The following is a 22,312-nucleotide window of genomic DNA, read 5'->3' on the forward strand; positions in this document are numbered from 1 at the left end:
CTCACCTCACATCCATCGTGAGGGGAAGGTGCTCACTCCAAGTGACCTGACTGAACCCGCAAACACCCACCACCAAGCTGATGTGTCTGGTCATATCAGGGGTCATTCAGAGAGCTGTCCATCCAACCCAACACTTGTTCAGTAAGGTGATGGTAACAAGGTTGGGAGATCCCCGGGGCCACAAACCCAGCCTACAGCCAAACTGAAACCAGAAGTAGACACTTCTTGTGAGGTGAATGTCCTCTGAGGTCTCAGAAACTGGGCCCAGCAAACCAGGCTTCTGAGTCTTTCTCCACCCTCAACCATGAGGTGACCTTAGGCTAGTCGAATTCTCTATGGGCCTTCTCCACCTTTATAGTCCGGTAGTGAAAGTCATACATTCTTCCCTGCTCTTATCACTTTTTATCCACGAGGTGTACAGCCAAGCGCGGGCAGCATGTCCAGACTCAGCAAAGCTAAGCTCAGAGGGAGACAGAAGCAGCAGCAGCCTGGAGTTGCTTCACATTGGCTTCAGACTCAGATCCTCAAGCAGCACACAAATGCAGCAGGCAGAAGTGAGTTTATTGCATTAGAAAAAATACCAAAGAAAACCAGCAAACACCTCCATACTAGACACAATTATTAACTTGACTTCAAGGGCGGAAAGGAATTTCCAAGTTACAAACTTTATTTCTGGGAGGGGGGTGACAGTTCATGCCCTCTCCTCCTCCCTTGCCCCTTTAGACCCGTGGACCTTGATGGGGGCGTCCCACTGTGAGACAATCACACACGCCTCCTCTCTCATTCCACTTGCCTGTGCGTGCCCCGGGGGAGCTAGCTGGTCACAATGAGCAGGCTCCTGAGGTCCTAGGATACAGGGAAATGTGAAGATGGGGTTGGGGGTCCTAGCCTGAGCTTCCAGTGAGTGACGGTGGGACTGGGGTGGGGGAGGGAAGGTTTGCCTTCCTGCAGAGCTGAGGGGAAGGCTTATCGCTCCCTCCTTGTCCCCGACAAGCCCTAAGGCACGGGCTTTGGCACAAATGGCTGTTACACATGAAGGGCGACTTTCTGTGAACCAAGGGACTCAAAGTCTCTCAGGGGAGCAGCTCAGGCTGACCTCGTGGTACAGCCCTGGGTCTGGAGGTGACTACTAGGAGGACAAAAATCAACTGAGCCCAGGTGTGGGGGAGGACAGAGAAGAGGAGGAGCTTGTGAGGCCCACCACGCTCTGGCCAGAGCACAGCGCCCTGGGCAGAGGGGTCTGGAGCAGGCGCCTGGGGGAGAGAGAGGGCTGGGCAAGGCGAGCTAAACAAGGAGAGCACCTGGCTATGCAGCAGAGCCGTGGCCTCCACCAGCAAGCTGCCCTCCCAGGAGGAGCCCAGCCTGAAATGCGCTCTCCACAGCCCAGTTCTGCCAGTCGGTCCACACTGAATAGCAGCCCTGCTGGTTTCTGCTCTGACAGATGATTACCATGTACACTGGCCAATCAGTGGGTCTTGAGAAGGATTCAAGTGCTCACTGGTTTAGCTCCCAATCTTAAAAGTCACTTGATAGCACAGCTCATCATCCGGGACGTGCCCTGCTCAGGTCACAGGCAAACACTAAGGCAGAGGAGCACCTTTCCTCCAGCTGAGACCCGACGATGCCCGCTGCCATGACAACGGCAGAGATGGGAGATGAGGCCAGAGGTGAGCAGCAGCTCTTTGGAGAGGAAAGGCAGCTGCTGCGGGCCAGACCCCAGGAGAGAGAAGGTAATTCAAGTCTGAGAACTGGCAAGAGCCGCGGCAGGAGGGGCCCATGGAGGTCAGGGCTGGGGCTCAGGCACCAGGGAGCTCTGAGTTCTCCACATCCACTCTCCCAACTTAAGGGCGGGCTCACAGGAAGCAAAAGAATCTGAAAGCCTCTCCAGGTTAGAAACTTCCAGATTGTTCCCTGCCTAGAAGCTCCTGGCCAACAGCCCTTTATGAAAATGCCCACTCATGTCCTCCATCTTGCTTCCTTCAAGTCAGAAGGACACCAGAAATAACATGTGCCTTCAAAACACATTTAGGATACTATAAAAATCCCTATCAGAAATAACTACATTTTCTTGCCACCTTGATTCTGCATTATTATGCTTTCTACATCAGGGACATCTTCCAAGAGCAGGGAATCATTTCCTCTTGGTCCCCAGCTGAATACTGCACATTGGTCTGGGTGGGGTGGGTACAATGACTGTCAATAACCTACATTATTACTTGCAGACAAAAGGCCTGGGTCTCTGCCGCTCCAGACCTTCATTAACTGTGACAGGTCAGCTACACGGAGGGAGAGCAGACTGCAGACAGCAAGGCAGGCTCTCCTAGAGCGATGTCAGAGGACGGGCCATCAGTCTAGGTGGAAGGAGGCATGGCTTTATCCTGTTTCCTCTGGACTGGCACTTGCTGTTACTCTCCCCGCATCCTGAGGCTTTTGGTTGCTCCAGTCCGGGCCCCCTGGCCTTGCTGGGGGAGGGGAGGGAAGGTGAGAGAGATTGTGGCTAAAGAGTTCACTCAGGCTGGGTGAATGTCCCTGAAACTGGCCCCATGTGCACCAATCCTTTGGTTCATTTCATGGTGGCGAGTAACCACTTCCAGGTCACGGATAATGTGAAACTCACCTGGGTCCCACAGCAGGTGGCAACCTGGGTGGAGTATGGGCATTCTCTAGAAAGAGGTTCTGGGCTGGGGCTCCCCCAAACAGTGCCTCTTGCTTAAACAAAGCCCCTCCCTTTCTCCAGTGGGGAGGACGCTTAGGAAGCAGCGTCAAAAGTGAACTCACAGACAAGAGAGCCTTAATAAATTAGTGTAATACTATTAGAAGGGATGGCATTTTGTTCTGTGTCTTAGCAGCTGTGTCCTACATGCAGCCTGATGATTTCCTTCCCTGGGAAATTTAAAAAGCCGTCCCCTGGTTGTTAGCTCTGATGTAAAATTATAAAATAGAAATCTGGTAGGGTTTGTTTTGTTTAAAAAGGAAAAGCCCTGGTGAGGCAGGGCGGTCCCATGCAGTCCGGTTAGCTCTGGCCGTTGGGTCGGCCCACCGGGCTCCCTCCAGGAGGCTGGATTGCAATGGAGTCCAGGAAGGGCCTCAGGGCCTGTCCGAAGGGCCTGCGGAGAGAAGAGACACGGGTGCTCGGGTGGGCTCGTGAAATGAGAAAGTCAGAAATGAGGATGGCACACAGTTGGACTTTGGGGGGACTGGGGTCTTCTGGGGGTATTGGCAGTACTCAGGAAAAGTGACAGGTGCAGGCTGCCAGAAGGCGTTGATGCCACTGCCCAGTGTGCTCTCAGAGTAGCTTAGCTGGAAAAAAGACTGCAGATACTGTAATCTTAAGACACTTTCCAGGACTTCCCAGGTGGTCCAGTGGTTAAGACCCCCTGTTTCCAATGCAGGAGATGTGGGTTTGATCCCTGGTTGGGGAACTAAGATCCCACATGCTGTGTGGCACAGCCAAAAATAAAAAAAAAAGAGAGACTTTCCAAGATTACTACAACATTAAATTGGGTTGCCCGCAAAATATCTCAGTTATTGGCTTTCTTTTTCTTCAGTGGCTGCTGCCATTTTTGAAAACCGTCCCTGAATTCAAAGGAAGTGAAAAATTCTAAAGCATAAACAGAGGAAACCAAGAAATAGTAAGCCTAATTCAGACAAGTTCAGGAACTCCATGCACCAAATAATAACAGCGAGAACACTCCAGCTACTCAGGGCCCATAATCTAGATCCTGCCGTGGGGTTTAACACGCCCACTAAGGAGTAGGAAGGCAGGGCCAGGGACATGGGGCTCTCCTCGCCGGCTGGACACTGACATCAGCCTTGTTTCCTGAGGGGTTCTGACCCAGGTGTGAAGGATAGCTCACCTTGCTGAGCCTGCTAAACCTGTCAGGGTCTCTGCTGGACAGGTCCTCAGTTTAGAGTAACCGAGTCAGAGTCAGGAAATGGGCCTGGTCCTGCAGCGGGCAGAGGCTGCCTGAACGCAAGGGGAGGAAGGGGTACGAGGGCACTGAGTGTGCGTGTCCCCGGAAAGGACACTGCCTGGATGGTGGCCCACAAAGCTTGGACCACATCAGGGTTGGGGGGCTACAGGGTGTTTTTGAAGAAAACATCTACTGAGGGCTGTCTGTGTGCTACGAGGTACGAGGTTGACTGGGAGGTTGTCTTTGGGGATGTCAAAGAGCTCAAGGTCCAAGGGAAGAAAGACTGACAGTTTCAAAACAAGTCCCCTGACTAATTCTCCGACTTACTCTGCTTGTCCATCTAAACTGCCTTTTAACCGGGCACTTCTGGGGAGTGGCAAGCTTCATGTGCAATGGGAAAGACAGATGCCAGGATTCTGTACAAACACTGGGGCCGGCATCAAGTGGGTTTCTAAGTTCTGCAGTTGCCCTCAGGCCAGGGTAGAGTTGGTACAGGGTAGAGTAGGAGGGTGAAGGTAACACAGGTGAGCCTCCGAGGGCGGAAAGAATTGGTGGCCTTCCAAGGTAGAAGCTGCCATCATGACACCCTACCGAGCCTGGCAGGATTGGGCGGGGGGGCAGTGATGGGGAAGGAGGCGGATGTGGGCCAAAGGAGAGACCTTGTCTGTGAGTGGGGATTTCAAAGGCAGAGGCAGAGACGGAGGCCACTTACGTGGAAAGAATTTCAGAGGGAAGGTCAGTGATGTAAGAAGGGATCTTCCGCCCAGTTAGGAATTGTGCCACTTCGTTGCTGAAGGTGTTACAGTTGTTCTCAAAGATGTTGTAGGCTTCACTTCTGTACATTATGAGGTTTGGGACACAGATATGAGTCAGTAAGCGTGTACATGAAACTGAGGTCAGGCAATGGGAGGGTGACCACAGCTGAATCTGAGGACAGGGAATTCCTTTCCTACACTCCCAAGCAGAGCTTGGTTTGCCACTCTGGGTATTTAAAGGGAAGAGTGAAATAAAAACATATGGCTCCTCCATTTCAGGAGAATCTTTGCATTCACAAAAGCCGAGCTCCGGGGTTAGAACTTTAACGGTTGAAATTGACTCAAGCTTCAGTAAGAGAAAACCTGCTCCAGTGTATTTCATCCCAACCTCTCTACAAACCCTGATTCTGATTTTCAGGACAAAATACTTGGTTGAGAGCAGCATGTGCTGAAATAGCAGCAGCTGCTTTTAATCAGAAGGAATAAATAGCTCTTCCTTCCCTCAAAGTTTCAGCAGTAGGTGTGCTGGATGGAACAGCGGCCTTGGAGGCAGTGCTGAGCTCTTTTTGTGGTACGGTAGCTCCTTTCCCATCCTAAGTAGTTCAGCAAATACTGGGCCAGACCTTGGGCTGAGTGCTCTGGGGGAAATGACCTGGTGGCTGCCATCTGGGGGCCAATTATCTAGTTGGGGAGACAGACATGACTACCGTCTCCCCTGTTCTCCACTCACCGGAACAGAGACTCCCCCAGGGAGGACAGGTACTCCAGAAAGATTTCTTCTGTGACTTCTGTGCTCCCAACATCAACCACAGAATCTGGGGGCCCAAGCAAAGTCCTTCCCTACAAGAGCCAATCCAAAGAAAGCCAGTAAGTCACTCCCTCTGCTGAATTTTTTCCCCTGCTACGGAAGACCACAAATGCTCTGCTCCAACAACTTCTAACTTTCAGAACACCTGGGGCAGAGGAAGACTTATTTCCTCTTTGTGTCAAGGCTACAACAGTTTAGAGGCTCCTGGAGACTGTCCGTGGCCGTGGGCTGACAACATGGCTGAGAAGTTGGGTGTCCAGTTTCTGGTGAGGCCCTGGGAAGCTCAGTCTTCTGCAGGTGGGCCTCCTGATACTGTCCACTCCTTCAGTGGACAGACACAGAAACCCAGAACCTGCACTGCAGTCTCTCTTTGTTCCCAGCAGGCCTAGTCACGAGGGCCGAGCAGGACGGCCAGAAACGGCTCACACCTGGCGGCCATCGTTCCATGCCCGTATTCACCATGGATGCAGCCAGCTTTTCATATGACACAGTTGAGCCCCCTGTGACACTGGGAAAACGTGAAGAACCGTGAAAAAGCTGGCAGATATTTCCACGATTCAGTTCCTTTTTGATCTGTGAGGCTAATTTAACAAGGTGATAGGGTTCCCCTGGCAAGGGAGTTACTGGCCCCTGAAAGGCCTACCAAAACCCCTCAGCCACGGGGTAACAGACTGGCGTAGCAGATGCAAGGAGAGACTGAGGCCCTGGGGGAACCAGCCGAGGGGAAAGCAACAGGATCAGTGGGGGGGAGAGGGCTGGGAATAGACTGGGGGGTGAGGGAGCGCGCTTCAGAGCAGCGCTCCTTGAAGAGATCGCAAATCCATGCGACAGCTCTTGTGCACCCACTGTGTGCCTGACGAGATTCGAGGGGGAAGTGTGCTGAGCAGATTACTGTAGTCAGAGATGCAAGAGACCAAAAGGTCACTGTTTGACCCACTACTCTTCACTCGTATAACAAATATGTTATTGAGAACCTACTACACGCCAGGCCTCATGCAAGGCACTGGAGGTATGTGGACAAAACAGATGAGATTCTTGTCCATGTGGAGCTTAAAGTCTAGCAATAAAGGCAAACCAATGTATAATTATGAGCTGTGATAAGGGTCTTGTTGGAAAAAGTACAGAATGCCATTAGTACATAAAACAGGGGACCTTCCCAGTCCAAAAGGTCAGAGAAGACTTGTCTAAGAAAGTGACAGTGAGCTCACCTTAAGGATGGAGAGAATTAACCCAGTGAAGGATCAGGGACTGATGTCAGAGGACAGGTTTAAATGTCCAAGATGTTCAAGGAATGAGAAGGGGGGGTAAGGGTGGGGAAGGGCACAACGGGCAAAGGGGCTATCTAGAGAGAGGGAGCAAGCCCAGATCGGATGGGGCCTTGGAGGCTATGCTGAGCTTTCTGGTTTTTATTCTGAGAGCAGTGGGGAGAGTTCTGATTTAAGCAGGGGAATGCTATGATCAGAGTTGGATTTTGAAAAGATTGCTTTGCCATCTGTACAGAGAACCGACTGAGAAGGAAGAGCAGATGCACTGCTATGGTCCAGGCTAGAAATGAGGGTGACTGGATTAAGGTGAAAACTCCGGAGAAATGAGAAGAGATGAAGAGGGACAGACTGCTTTGAGACACACTTACAAGGTGGAAGTGAATTGGGCTTAGTGAAGGACTTGGTTATAGGAGGTGGGGGACCAGTAGAAGGGAGAAATAAAACATGACATCCCATTTATGAGTATCAAAATGAATGTTTTTTGGGTCTTTGCTTGAGTACCTCCTGGGACAACACTTAGATAGCTCAGACAGACATTTTCTGGGAAAGGACATAGGATTTGGAGTCAGAGAAACCTGAGTTTTAGTACTAGTGCTGCAACTGGCTACGTAACTTTGGGCACCTCACTTTCTCTGTCAGAGCCCTCATCAGCTTCACATTGACTGAGTTCACACCAGGAAAGAGGCCCTGAGCTGGTGATGGTGACAGAAGAGCGAGACAGTCTCAGCTTATAAGGAGCACACACCGGGCTCCCTGTGGAGACTCAGCAACAGCCCGTTTCACCATCACATGCCCAATGTGACAGAAGAACCACGAATGCCATGGGAACAGACAGGGGGCAGCTGCCTGGCGGACCTGTGAAGGGTATTCTTGAACTGAGTCTTGAGGTCATCATGAAGAACTAGGCCACAGGGCTACCTACACTGGCTGGATGCCAGAACTACGGAGGACAGCAAGGTTCCTGGACTATGAGAACTCCCGGGAACCTGGGACAGTGGACGGGGTGGGGGCGGACACTCACTGGCGGACAGCTGGAGATACCGCCACTGCCGAAGAAGAACTCATCCTTGTGCACGACTATGGAGGTGTGCCTGCAACGCAGAGAAGAGGGAGAATGAGCCAGATGGCTTGTGGTCTGAGGAAAAGCAACCACCACCCTGCTGTAAGAGTAATTTCTGCCTCAGGACATGACTTAAAGGTCAACAGCTTTATAATCCTAACCAAACAAAGGTAAGATAAACATCATAGATCAGAGTTTCTCGGCACTGGCACTAGTGACATTTGGGGCTGGCTAATCCTTTGCTGTGGGGGCTGGCCTGCGCATTCTAGGTTTAGCAGATCCTGGTCTGTTCCCACTAGATGGCACTAGCATCCCTCATGCCCTCTGTGGTGATAACTAAACATGTCTGCAGACACCGCCAACGTTCTCCTGGTGGCAGAAATGTCCCTTGTTGAGAACCATTGTTGTGGATCACGTGAGCGAAGGGGAGTCCTGAGAGTCACCCCAACATTAACTAAACAATACTGAAATAAAGCTCTGCAGACCAAGATGTGTTTTCAGACCTTTCATATGAGATCAGGTGTGTTCAGGGTGGTATGGCCATAGATTGTTCCCAGACTTTTCAAACTAACAGGAGTAGTTAACCTGGACCACGTTGACGGAAAGACCAGATGGTATTCAGTGTGGACCTACTTCAAGTAAAGGTGCTCATATTACTTCTTGGTTCCGGTCGAACAAAGCAATGGTCATCTGGTCAACCAAAATGTCAGTAGGCTCTAGGATCCAGTCAGAAGCCTGACCTATGGTTTCCTCAGAAATGGAACAGAGCCCAGCCATCATCCTGTGTCTGACAGGGATGAGTCTGAGAGCCCAATGAAGTTGTGTTTTAAGACCACGTGGGGTCCTCATGACTTCTGTAGTTAGAAACCTTGGTCGGGGTGGGCATACATCATTCCGCCTTTCCTTAGGACAGGTGAAGTATCTGCGCCACCGATATCTTCAGCTGGATGAGTCTTCATTGTGGAGGGCGTCCTGTGCACTGCAGGATGTTTACAGCAGCAACCCTGGCCTCCACCCATCCACCCTAAACGTCTCAACACGCTGGTAACTTCTGGCTGGGAACCACTGCATTAGAATGTGAAGGTTTGTGGCTTAGAGGGCTAAGTTTCAAACTGGAAGCCACAGACTGGAACCTGAAACGCATGATGCTGTTTGGTTTCATAAACCAGCCAATGTAATGAGCCCCACCCAACTTACCAGATGCCTTCCAGTTGTTTCCCTGTGGAGAGGAAAAAAAAAAAAAAGAGATTTAGTCACTTGGGACTAGACTAACTTGGGACTTTTGCCTCCCAGCCAGAGGAAATTCAGATCAGAGGAACCCCTTATAAACCTCTTGGGGGACCTCTGATAAGGTCCTTAGGTTGTGACATGATATGTCGTGTTAAATAAGTTGAAAAATAATCAGAATCCTTAAGCAGAATTCAAGCAGAAACACTGGTGTGTGTGTGTGCCAAGTCTTAGTTGCAGCATGTGGGATCTAGTGCCCTGACCAAGAACAGAACTCAGAGCCACTGCATTGGGAGTGTGGAGTCTTAGCCACTGGACCCCAGGGAAGTCCTGATGTACCCAATTTTATGTCTGCTTTTCTTTCTCCTTTAGGGTCAATTCAACTCTATCTTTTTAATTTCTGTCTCATCTACAGAGACAAAGTAAAACAAGAGTATAGAAAAGCTATTATCCACTTCTTCATTGAGCATGTGTGAGGTGAAATCCTCTAGAAAACAAGAATGAACTCTGAAGATGCCATCCATTTGACCAGCCAATGCACGTGTATTCTGTACCTCTATACCTCTATATGCCAGAAGTGATGAGAGATACGGAAATGCAAGTACGAAATCCAAGTCCTGCCTTTAAGGAGTCCAAAGTCAAATGGAAAAAGAGCCATACACAACTAACACAGAATGCTGATCAGATCAGATCAGTCGCTCAGTCGTGTCCGACTCTTTGCGACCCCATGAATCGCAGCACGCCAGGCCTCCCTGTCCATCAGCAACACCCGGAGTTCACTGAGATTCACGTCCATTGAGTCAGTGATGCCATCCAGCCATCTCATCCTCTGTTGTCCCCTTCTCCTCTTGCCCCCAATCCCTCCCAGCATCAGAGTCTTTTCCAATGAGTCAACTCTTCGCATGAGGTGGCCAAAATACTGGAGTTTCAGCTTTAGCATCATTCCTTCCAAAGAAATCCCAGGGCTCATCTCCTTCAGAATGGACTGGTTGGATCTCCTTGCAGTCCAAGGGACTCTCAAGAGTCTTCTCCAACACCACAGTTCAAAAGCATCAATTCTTCAGCGCTCAGCTTTCTTCACAGTCCAACTCTCACATCCATACATGACCACAGGAAAAACCATAGCCTTGACTAGATGGACCTTTGTCGGCAAAGTAATGTCTCTGCTTTTGAATATGCTATCTAGGTTGGTCATAACTTTCCTTCCAAGGAGTAAGGGTCTTTTAATTTCATGGCTGCAGTCACCATCTGCAGTGATTTTGGAGCCCAGAAAAATAAAGTCTGATACTGTTTCCACTGTTTCCCCATCTATTTCCCATGAAGTGGTGGGACCGGATGCCATGATCTTCGTTTTCTGAATGTTGAGCTTTAAGCCAACTTTTTCACTCTCCACCCTCACTTTCATCAAGAGGCTTTTTAGTTCCTCTTCACTTTCTGCCATAAGGGTGGTGTCATCTGCATATCTGAGGTTATTGATATTTCTCCCGGCAATCTTGATTCCAGCTTGTGTTTCTTCCAGTCCAGCGTTTCTCATGATGTACTCTGCATAGAAGTTAAATAAGCAGGGTGACAATATACAGCCTTGACGAACTCCTTTTCCTATTTGGAACCAGTCTGTTGTTCCATGTCCAGTTCTAACTGTTGCTTCCTGACGTGCATACAAATTTCTCAAGAGGCAGATCAGGTGGTCTGGTATTCCCATCTCTTTCAAAATTTTCCACAGTTTATTGTGAATGCTGATAGGCTCCATAATAGAAATAAACGTAATAAAGGTAAAGCTCTGAACTACTTCAAAGCTGCAATGTAACCAGTGAACAAACAGGGAGAGGAGTGGACATTTCTGCCAGAGGGAACAGCATATGCAGACACAGAGCTATGAAAAAGACTAAGGCAGGGTACAGCAAAGGGTGCAGTGATGGCGGGAAGAGGACAAGTGGCAGGCCAGGGTGCGAGGAGAGAGCAAACCTGCGCAGAAGGCCGCCCCACACTGCAGGCCGTGGGGGTGCGAGGCAGCACAGGGCCGCGACCAGACCCAGGTTTTCAAATGATAACTGTGTCTTCCAAGAGAGAACTGTAGGAACAGAAGATGTACTGGAGGGAAGAGAGCTGAGAATAGAGTGAGGAGGTCTGCGCAGTCAGCCATGGGAGATGCAGGAGTGCAGGAGGATAAAGAGGAAGCACAGTGAAGGACACGAGAGCGTGATTGAACATCACTCACCCACCTCTGGTTATCACTTCAGGGTAACTGTTTACTGAGTGCTAAGCAAAGAGGAGAAGGGGACGACAGAGGATGAGATGGCTGGATGGCATCACTGACTCAATGGACGTGAGTCTCAGGGAACTCTGGGAGTTGGTGATGGACAGGAAGGCCTGGCGTGCTGCGATTCATGGGGTCGCAAAGACTCGGACACGACAAAGTGACTGATCTGATCTGAAGCAAAGAGTGCTTACTTTTGCCTTCAATGCTTCGGTGTTTGCCCTGTGACTTTCTAAAGGATGAAACTAGGCCCTGTACAGAAGGGGAGCTGATATGATTACACTTTTCCCTCTGCCTAACCTGCACTATCTTGCCCTTTCAAGCAAACTTAAAACAGATAACCTTGGCTTAATTTTCTTTTTTTGGAAGAGACAAAAGAAACCATGGCTCCTCCATGACAATCTATTGATGATGCAGCACAGTGTCATTAAAAGCAGTTAAGAATATGGCATAGGACTTCCCTGCAGTCCAGTGGTTAAGACTCTGCCTTCCAATGCAGGAGGTACAGGTTCAATCCCTGGTCAGGGAGCTAAAATCCCACATACTTCATGGCCAAAAAAAAAAAAAACATTAAAAATGCAAATAATATTGGAACAAATTAAAGACTTTAAAAATAGTCCATATTAAAAAAAAAAAAAAGGAATATGGCATAAGTTCAGATCTGGGCTTTTCCCTTTGCTAGAGGTGGATCTTGGGCAAGTTTATTCAACATGAGCTTCAGTTTCATCAATACAAAGTTGTTATAATCAGTAATGATTATTGGTGTAAAGCAGCACAGTGTGTGGGACACAGAATTCTGATAAATGGAGATACTGGATATAATTTTTTAAAAAGATCAAAGAAATTCCACTTCAGGGTTGATAGGTAAGATCTAAGAACAGATTTCAGTATCCATCAGATTAGTCTGAAATCCTGAATTACATGTAATCATTTTACACTTTGCTGTTAGTGCTGCGAGGCTAAATGAAATAACAAAGGAAAATAAAATGTAGCAGAGTTCTTCTGCCTCTAGAGACCAGTCTGCTTTTCACTAGGAGACCGGCTGCTTTGACCACAAAGTCACAAATGGGACAGAGGGATTCTGGCCCGGGGTTTTGGGGACTGTGGGGCAGGCTCTGCCTTGATCCAAACCGAGCTGAAATTCTACAGAGATGGATCAGAAACAGAAACGGATGCCAAAAGGAAGTGATAACCCATTTAGGACAGGCACTGAGTTGGACTCTTCATCTCTTCCAGCCGACTCTAAAAGACCACACTCTTCCTTTCATAATGGTAAAGTGGAGAGACTAACATTGCCTTTTAAATCGAGCTGGTGTGCTCTTCTGGACGGACACATAAAAAGCAGCTTATTGTCTAAATGGCAGCAATCTGATGTTTATTTCCTTGGAGACATGCAATGATGCACGAAACTGGACAGATAAGGAATCCTGCTTTCTCCTGGGTGATCCTGCTCTCATCTACTTTGGGAAGAACACTATACTTATAAGACAGGAAGTACAGTGTAGTAAAGAAGAACACAGGTTCTGAGAATTCCCTGGTGGTCTGATGGTTAGGACTCTGCGCTTTCACTGCCCAGGGCCTGGGTTTGGTCCCTCGTTGGGGAACTAGGATCCTGCAAGCTGAATGGTATGGCTAACATTTTTAAAATTCACTAACTTTTAAAAGTCAGTGAATCAATGTTTATTAAGTGACTATTAAACTTCAGGTGATGTACTTGGCATTAAGGATACGTCAGAATGCAAAGGAGACAAAAAAAAAAAAAAACTCCTTCAATGCATTCACAGGGTGTGGAGATAGGACAGTCAATAAATAATACTAATAAGCATAATAAACCACAGTAGGTTAACAACAATGAGTGATAAAAATAAGAGCAGATAAGGGAGACTGGACATTTCAGCGACGGCCAGGGTGGGCCTATTTGAGAAGGTGGCATTTGAGCAAAGGCCTGAAGGAGGCAAGGGAGGGAGCCGTGCAGAGGCAGGACATGCTACGTGTATCCGAGGGACCTTCAGGAGGCCACTGTGGCTAGAGCGGGTGAGTGAGGAGAAAAGCAGGAGGTGAGCAGAAGTAATGGAGAAGCAGGTCATGTAGATCAACTTGGAGAAGTTGAGAACTTTTCTAAGCCTGAGCTGTTCAGCATGGTAGTCACTGACCACAAGTGGCTTTTAAAATCAAAGGAACAAATTCAGTACCGCATTTCAAGCACTCTCAACAGCCACGTGTGGCTAGCAGTTAGCCATGGGACAGTGCAGATCTAGATTGTTTCCATCACTGCAGGAAGTTCTATTGGTTGGTACTGCGGGAACCTTGGTTTTCGATTCTATTAGGGAACGAAAGGCATAGTAATAGTGTCCAACTCATAACATTTCCAAGATTAAGAGATGACACATGAAAGAGGCCCAGCACAGTGCCTGGCACATAATATGTGCCCCATAAAAAGAATACCTCTTTTTTCTTTTAGGCTTTACCATTTGAAAGTTTTATGGCTGCTCACAGCATCTTGGTATAAAAACTACCTACTTATAGGTCTTTTCCCCTCGTTAGACTATAATGGTCTCAAGGACAAGGGCCGTTGCTTATGCATCTTTGTGATTCTAGGGCTGAGCAAAGAACCTGGATCAGAGATATTACATGCACAGCGGTGGTGGCTGACATACGGTGCTAATGAGGCTAATGAGCCTCAATCTTGGCTGCCCTGGCTTGTTATTCAAATGACTTTGCAACCCTGGCATATTGCACCCTGCTTCTGCCTTCTCAGATGCCCACGCTCAATGACCCAGGAAGACAGGTGGCAGGTCCAGATGCACTGGTTCAAACCCAGTCCTACTAAAATAATGGGTTTTTGGAGTGAGGCCTCAGAGACCTTCCTGCCGCTTATTTTTACACCTGAAAAACAATGCAAAGTTGTGGGAAACAAGTCCTACTTCATTCTCCTTGATATTCTCTGTACTGATCATTGAACTTATCTGTAAGCTGGACATTATGCATGCGTGAGTGCCAATCCTGTGGACTATAGCGTGCCAGGCTCCTCTGTCCATGGGCTTCTCCAGGCTAGAATACTGGGGTGCGACAGCCATGCCCTCTTCCAGGGGATCTTTCCAACCCAAGGATCGAACTCACATCTCCTGCGGCTCCTGCAGGGTAGGCAGATTCTGTGCACTGAGGCATCGGAGAAGCCCCAACCTGGACATTATACTTCCTCTTTATTCAACCACATCAAGGTATGCTTAAGATCCCATCCACCCATAGAATGGTGATAGAAACTACAGAAAAAAAGGTCCTCTTATTTATCCTTCTGTCATTTATCAATCCATCTACCAAACACCTAGAAACAACTTGAAATGGATTGAGTGGATTCACATCCTTTCTTAAAGGGCTTCATAGTTATCCTTATTTTCACATCTTTACATAGTAGAGTGGGACAAATATTTATTAACATCATTCAAACCGGTAAATAAAACTCATGATTTGTCCAGTGTAAAGAGAAAAAAAAAGGGGGGGTATGACCATGTACTTGTTAGAGCAGCTCAGGTAGAAATGTAACGTTAGCTGTCCTGTAAATGTAACATTAGCTTGTCCTCATGGCGCTCTCATGAGGACAAGAACCAGGGTCATGGCCTCCTCTGGGGGTGACCAGCATTGTAAAGTGGGACTGGAGTGATTTTTAAATTTTTTTGTTCAGACTGAGACACAGTAGGTGAGTAGGTGGTGAGGGTTTGAGACTGAATCAGGGCACAAGGCCATTGGGGGATGTGAATTAGGCTCAGTGGCTATAAGCACATTACAGAAAAGCAGACTGTTTTCCCACTAGGACTTCCTCAGCAAGCTGCAGAGTGCCTGGGTCAGATGGCAGCATGTCTCTAAGCTTGCTGGCACACCCACTGCATTGATTTGGAAGCCTGTGAGGTATGCACATGAAAACAAATAGAAGCTGTGGATATTAGCCCTGTTTTTCATCATTAACAACAAAGAATGTAGACTGAGGTCCTGATTATAAGAGTAAAGTCAGTATATAAAAGCCAAGGAGAAAATACTCCATCTACCTCCCTCGCCAATTAAGGTAGTGGAGATTGTGTGTATAGACACACAAGTTGGCAATGGGACATGCTCACCTTGTATACTACTGGTGCTAAATAAATGTCTACTAATAAACAAAAAGTGGGTGGCAGGGATGGGACTCCAGGGGCAGGCGGCATTAGCTCGTGGGTGTAAACTGAAAGTAGCCCAGGCTCACCTTGGGCTTCTCTAGTAGCTCAGTCGGTAAAGAGTCTGACTGCAATGCAGGAGACCTGGGTTCAACCCCTGGGTCAGGAAGATCCCCTGGAGAAGGAAATGGCAACCCACTCCAGTACTCTTGCCTGGAGAATCCCCAGGACAGAGGAGCCTGGCAGGCTACAGTCCATGCAAGAGTTGGACATGACTGAGCAATTGAGCACACTAGCTCACCTCCTAGGTGTCTCTCCACAAGGACAAAGAGCTCTTAACTGGAAATGTTTTAATCTGATTTTCCAGATTACCAGCAATGTGAAGGGGTTAACTTAAAAAAAAAAAAAAATCAGCTTATTCTCTAGATGGTGGTTTAGTCACTAAGTTGTGTCTGACTCTTGTGACCCTGTGGACTGTAGCCTGCCAGGCATCTCTGTTCATAGGATTCTCCAGGCAAGAGTACTGGAGTGGGTTGCCATTTCCTTCTCCAGGGGATCTTCCCGACCCAGGGATTGAACCCTGATCTCCTGCATTGCAGGTACATTCTTTACTGACTGAGCTATGAGGGCTTCCCTGGTGCCTCAGCTGGTAAAGAATGAAGTGCCTACAATGCGGGAGACCTGGGTTCGATTCCTGGGTTGGGAAGATTCCCCTGAAAAAGGAAATGGCAACCTACTCCAGTATTCTGGCCAGGAGAATTCCATGGACTGTATAGTCCATGGGGTTGCAAAGAGCCGGACATGATTGAGCGAGTTTCACTATTCTCTAGAACCACTAGGTAAATGTTGAATCTATGTGGGAAAAGGTAAAAAGAAACATTTGTGTATCATAAGTGGACCTCTGGACCTATTTTGTAAAAAAAAAAAAAAAAAAAAAGCTTATTAGCAGGGGGCTTACCCCTCCTTAAGGCAGGGAAAGGTCATCACAAAATCAAAATGCAAAACACTGTTAAAAACTGAGAGGTATTTTAATCCTCAAAAAAGGATAGATTTAAAACTACTTAATACTTTAGCTCTAGGAGCTAGTACAGGATTCTTTCTCAGGATAAAAATAACTAATTTGTGAGTTCTTTTCTTTCAGTACTGAGTGGGTTCCCTCTTAATCACTGCTTGGTGTTATGAGTCAGGCCTTGTAGCAATGCTTTGAGGTAGATCTGCAACCTGCTTCACTTACTCAGTTTGTATGATATTTACTGAATTCCAGGGCTTCCCAGGTGGTGCTAGTGATAAAGAATCTGCCTGCCAGTGCAGGAGACAAGAGGGTTCGATCCCTAAGTGGGGAAGATCCCCTGGAGAAGGAAATGGCAACCCACTCCAGTATTCTTGCCTGGGAAATCCCATGGACAGAAGAGCCTGGCGGGCTACAGTCCATAGGGTCACAAAGAGTTGGACACAACTAAAGTGACTTAGCACTCATGCACAATCAGGGATTCTTGTCCCCAGTGGAGCTTCTAGTCCAGGTGGGGCTGGGGGAGTGGACATAGATGAGAAAACATGCAATTATAAGAGAATAAATACTATTAGAGGAGATCACAGGATGTTATCCCTACTTTATAGAGACACATGACCAAGATTTGAGAGGCAGGGGGATAGGGAAGGCTTCCTGGAGGAAGTAACACTTCAGTTGAGACCTCAAAGATAAGCAGAAGGTATCCAGGCTAAGAGATGGGGAGAGAAACTATCCCTAGCAGAGGGCACAGCCTTTGAAAAGCCTGGAGGTGAAAAAGAAATGAACAGTTCAGTCCTGTTAAGATGCACAACCATCTTCTCAGACCCTGGGGTTCTGTTAAGACAATTAAGCCATGATGCCTTGAGGATCTACTGGGAGAAACAGTTACTCAGATCATTTTCCCCAGGGCTTAGTTCTCCAGTAGAACCCAGTTGAGAAAGTCTTAAGTAGAGACTGTTCAGGATGTGGGGACAGGTGAAGGTGGAGAGAAAAGCAGAAGGATCATGAAAGGCCTAGTAAGTCACATTCATTTTTTCATTTTGCCATTAAGAAACGGCAGTTATTACTAAATTAACTCATTGGATGGATATAAAACAACACACACAATGAAGAATAAATATCTAAAACAAAGCACAATAGATGGCATTAAAACATTAAATAAATCCCCTCAGATTTAAATACATTCTGTCTAATCTTTAAGCCTGAGCTTGTCTCTGAGTAAATATAGTCAATATTTACTGACCACCAGCTCTGAATGGCCGCTAGGGAACACGCAGGGGAGACAGCGTCCCTGCCTTTCAGGAGCTCAGGGTTCTTGCTGAAGTCTTTCTGACACATCCAGCCCACAATGGCCTGTCCCGTCTTTCAAGGCCTAAAATAATTGTTTCACCATTCACTTCTTTTTGGCATCTAATCCTAATCTCTTTTGGGCTGTTATCTAATGTGGTATATGTACAACATTATTTTTAACTAAATAAACTCCTCAAGGACAGAGTCTTGGACACTCAAGGACAGTGTTTTATTTTCTTAATATTTGTACTATAGAATTAAGCAAGAAACTGAGCAGTGTAAAATCTCAAATATTCATTAGATTGCATTCTGCCGGGAATATATATTTATATATATTGTATATGCCTAAGTCTTTAAATCTGAGAACAACTTTGAGACAGGCTTGTAAAGAGGAAATAAATGTGATCTTGGAACATGTATATGCACACAAAACTTCAGATCAGAAAACAATCAACAAATACAAGAATCCCTTAGCACAATTAAATAAATACATAAACCTCCACATTTATTTTTACATACTTTCGCACAAAAAGAGGTCAAGGAATTTAAAGAGCAGCCAAAATTATTAAAAGGACAAACTGAAGGACAATCATAATAGCTAATTATCTTAGGCAAATAGTGACCGTGAAAAAAAAGTACAATCAGGCCATCTGCTCGATTAGAAAGCTAAGGATATTTCTGGGATCATGTTCATGTTGAGTGGAACAGGAACAGTTTCATGAGAAGCAATTCTAGAAGACTGAAAAGGGGACAGGGTAAAACTGTGGAGTCCACACTGTTTCAGGGGACAACGGAATTACACTGGGCTTTATCTGGTCTAGTTATGAATGTAATAGACTAGATGGGGTCTCATAATGAGGAACTGTCACAAGAGTACAACAACTAAATTAAAGAGCCAGGCCACCCCACCTTAAAAAAAAAGACTGAGAGGGCACTGCTGATGAGGTCATACTAGTTCGGGACAATGAAGGCCAGGAGGGATGGTCATAAATCTGTGATTATGATTGGCACACACATTGAACTCAGCTATTTTCCTCATCCAGATTTGAAACATCTGGCCAAAAAATGCCTTTATAAACTTGAATGAGGTACCTACTTTACATCAGTTATAAAGGAACAGATTACACAGGAAAGGCGGTACAGCAAAATAACTGAGAACATGAGCTCTGGAAGTCAAGGCTGCCTGTGTTCACAGCCCAGCTCTGCTACTTACCAGATGTGACCTGGGGACAAATTTCTTAATGCCCTTTATCTCAGGAATCTCAACTAAAAAATGGAGGTAATAACAGGACGTTTCTCACAAAATTGTGGTGAAGAATGTAACACATGAAAATACTCAGGAAACAGAAGGGTCTGGCACATGGCAAGCAGTCAGTAAGTTCTAGCTATTAATATGCTTCTAGAATTCATAAAAAAAAAAACAGGAAAAAACTGATTTTTTAAACATTCAAATACATTAATATTTAGGAATGGGAAATCAATGGATGGCTACTCACAGAATTGGGACACACTCAACTTTAAGGTTAGTGATGTTTGGATGGGATGAACCAGTAAAGCAATGCCCATTTTCCATGTTTTTAACTCTAGAAAGTAACAATTATCAGCTCTGATAACCCTTTTTTCATTACTTTTACAAAAGGTAGAGAAGCAATATGAGAAAAGCAGATAGAGAACAGAGAATTAAATTTGCAGGCAAGGTAGTGTTCTCAGAAATACCACTGCAATCAAAGGTGCCCAACTGATGAAGTTCCAATTTGGCTGAGGTCTTCTAGGATTTCACATCTATTAAAAAAGCTTTCAGATGGGATGGGAAGGAGTCCCAGTATTCCACCTTCAGTTAAGGCACTTTGTTCTTCACCCACTGAACTCCACAAAGGTCTTCTTCCAGTGCCAGGTCAGGCTCTTTTTGCGTAAGGGCCTTGGCAGGCTAATTCCCCTTCTGCCTGGAACCCTGTAACTACCTCACCACCCACCTTATGACTACTTCTTCCTCATCCTTAAATTTCCAACTTAAAAGCCACTACTCCTGATTCTCTTATTTAAAATTGGTCTCTCTTCATATTTTTCGTCTCAGCACCTAGTTGGCTTCCTGCACAGCCTAATACTTTTCACAATTTGTAATTATTTCATATGCTTATTTATTTTTTACTGTCTTCCCCACTAAATAGCTCCATGATGGCAGAGAACATCTTTATTCATCACATCATCTTCACTTAACCTTGACATTGACTAGCATATAGTAGGCACTCAATATGTTGAATGAATTATCAATCAATGGCCGTAAGGCCCCTTTCAGCTAAAATCAGTAACTATTAGATAATAGAAAAATATCCAGTGTAAAGGTGGAGGCTTTTATGGATGGGCCTAGGAAGTATCAAAGTGACACCTCACTATGATCAAGCTAACTAAATGGCTCCATTCCAAGAGGTTTAGTCAGAACTTGACTGATGTAATATACTAGTGACTGTCACCTTCCTCAAACAGTGACTCTCTAAGTTTTGCTTTCAGATTTGCCTTACTCATTTTAACAACTGGAGAACTAGGCCCAAACTTCTAAACATGGATTGGCTATGTAAGAATTATCTGAGGACCTTATTAAAAAGACAGGTTTCTGGACCAAAACTCCAAAAGATTCTTATTTAGTACTTGTGTAATAAGGCTCTAGAATCCATATATTTAAAACTTTGTGGGAATTCCCTGGCAGTCCAGTGGTTAGGGCTCTGTGCTAGAACTGCGAAGGAAGAGGGGTTCAATCCCTAGTTGCCGAACTAAGATCCCGCAAATCAGCATGGCCAAAAACAATACTTATTTTGCAATATATGTATAGTGCACAATTCAAAAGATACAAAAAAGTTTACAGCAAAATCTCCCTTTAATTCCTGTCTCCCAGCCTCAGGTTGCCCTTTTCATAAGCTAACACTGTTAGCAATTTTCTTATGTATTTCTCCAGATAACTATTTGCCTAAACAACAAGTATCCTTTGCTTCAAACACCCAACTGCATATAGAAAGAACTATTTCAGTTTCACTTTTTATATTCCCATTTAACAATATATGCTGGAAAGGAAGGTATCTGTATTTTTAACAAGGATCCTAGGTGATTTCTGATGGAAAGCCAAACAGGAATCACTCATTGGCCCAGAGTTAAGTGATTTAAGTTCACTCTACTAAAACATGTTAGAAACTCAAGGACACACAAACTCAAAGGTAGCCTTTCTTACTTGACCTCTCCCCTCTTGTCTCATGGACACGAATTAAAACATTCTCTAACATCTCCACAGAAGTCAAGAAAAACTAGCCATTCACATGGATGCTCCCAAACTGTTCAGTTTTCTATTCCCATAATCCTTTCCTGCCCAACAGCACCTGAAACCACAAACCGGACTATTCCTAGGTTACACAAGACATTTTGGTATTTGGGTTATAAAAGAGGATTGGTCTCCGTTAAACTGGGACTGGTTTTCTCTCCTGGTAGTTAAGTAGTTTAATGGAGCACAACCGAAAATACTTCCTTCACTAATCATTACTGACCCAACAGCACCCAATCCTCCAATTGCTTTCTCACCATGTGGGTAAAAGCAATTAACTTAGGAACTGTCGAGACGAAGTCAGGCCGAACTCGGTGAATTCTCGAGTTCGGAAGCCGGGAGACCCCGACTTTATTCTCTCTGGGGGCGACTGGCGGGGCACCTGTGCAACACGCTCTAGCCTTCTCTCCCCACCTATCCCAGAGACTGCAGGAAGTTTCCCTTTGGCGCGGAGCGAAGGCTGTCCTCCGCAGTGTCCCTTTCACCACGCGGGGCACTGCGCGGAAAGGAACCTCGTCTCCCCTCCGAGGAAGGAGGAGTGTAAGGGGGCTCCACGAGCGAGTCAGCACACCCACCGGGACTCAGCGCCGGCTTATCCCTCCTCCGAGCTGGAGGGGCTCTGAAGGGCTTGGGGAGGGCGTGACTCCTCCCCGCCCTCTCCCGGGATTCAAACGTGATGACTGCAAAGGGGGGCTTAGGGGGCCCCCACCTCAGACGCACACCTTCTCTCCTCGGGCGTTTCTCCATCCTCTGGGCCTTCCCTTGAGTCGTGACCCAGGCCTGCCCCCCTCGGCCGGCCGTCCCGGAGCCCTCTTGCCCGGTTCCCGCCCGCTCCCCACAGCCCCCCTCACCCAACATGATGGGGCTGAGCCGCCGGGCCAGGCCCTTGGACAGGTCGTACACGTAGAGCTTCACCGGATAGAGATTCGGCGGCTCCATCGGGACCCGTGGCGGCGGCGGCCACGAAGTCCCTCAGGCACCCGGCAGCAGCTTGGACCTTCCCGTACCCGACGGGGGAGGGGAGTGGACGGAACAGGAGACCGAGCCCCGGCCCGGCCTGAGGGGCGGGGAGAGGCCGCCCTGGGCTGCTCGCGCCCCAGCACCCGCCACCGGCAACTGTGAGGTGACAGAGCGGGGACGGCACGGTCAGTGCGAAAGACAGCGCGGGGGCGGGGACGCACTTTCGCGCATGTGCATAGTGTCCTTACGGATGACGAGGGGCGGGGTTTGGCGGGCGGGGGCGGGGCTTCGCAGACGGCGTGGTGGTAGTTCGCG

At 47.1% G+C, this 22,312-nt stretch overlaps 1 protein-coding gene across 1 annotated transcript; it reads right to left on the reverse strand.

The window, feature by feature from the left end:
- Positions 1-540: 540 nt before the first annotated feature.
- On the reverse strand, positions 541-22,232 carry DESI1 (desumoylating isopeptidase 1). Its single transcript, XM_061418670.1, has 6 exons — positions 21,889-22,232; positions 9,000-9,021; positions 7,764-7,833; positions 5,400-5,509; positions 4,627-4,749; positions 541-3,107 (listed from the first exon to the last, which is right to left on the reverse strand). The coding sequence occupies exons 1-6, from the start codon at positions 21,974-21,976 to the stop codon at positions 3,014-3,016; spliced, it is 507 nt and encodes a 168-aa protein (XP_061274654.1). The 5' UTR covers positions 21,977-22,232; the 3' UTR covers positions 541-3,013.
- Between the last annotated feature and the right edge of the window lie 80 nt (positions 22,233-22,312).

This window comes from Bos javanicus, chromosome 5, assembly GCF_032452875.1.
Source record: "Bos javanicus breed banteng chromosome 5, ARS-OSU_banteng_1.0, whole genome shotgun sequence".
Classification (NCBI taxonomy): domain Eukaryota; kingdom Metazoa; phylum Chordata; class Mammalia; order Artiodactyla; family Bovidae; genus Bos; species Bos javanicus.

Coding starts and splice junctions, on each gene's coding strand:
- DESI1 (XM_061418670.1), bottom strand. CDS start 21,976: ATGGAGCCGCCGAATCTCTATCCGGTGAAGCTCTACGTGTACGACCTG. Junction 7,834..8,999: donor AAACAACTGGAAGGCATCTG/GTAAGTTGGGTG, acceptor TCTGCGTTGCAG/GCACACCTCCATAGTCGTGC. Junction 4,750..5,399: donor CTGGGGGAGTCTCTGTTCCG/GTGAGTGGAGAA, acceptor CATAATGTACAG/AAGTGAAGCCTACAACATCT.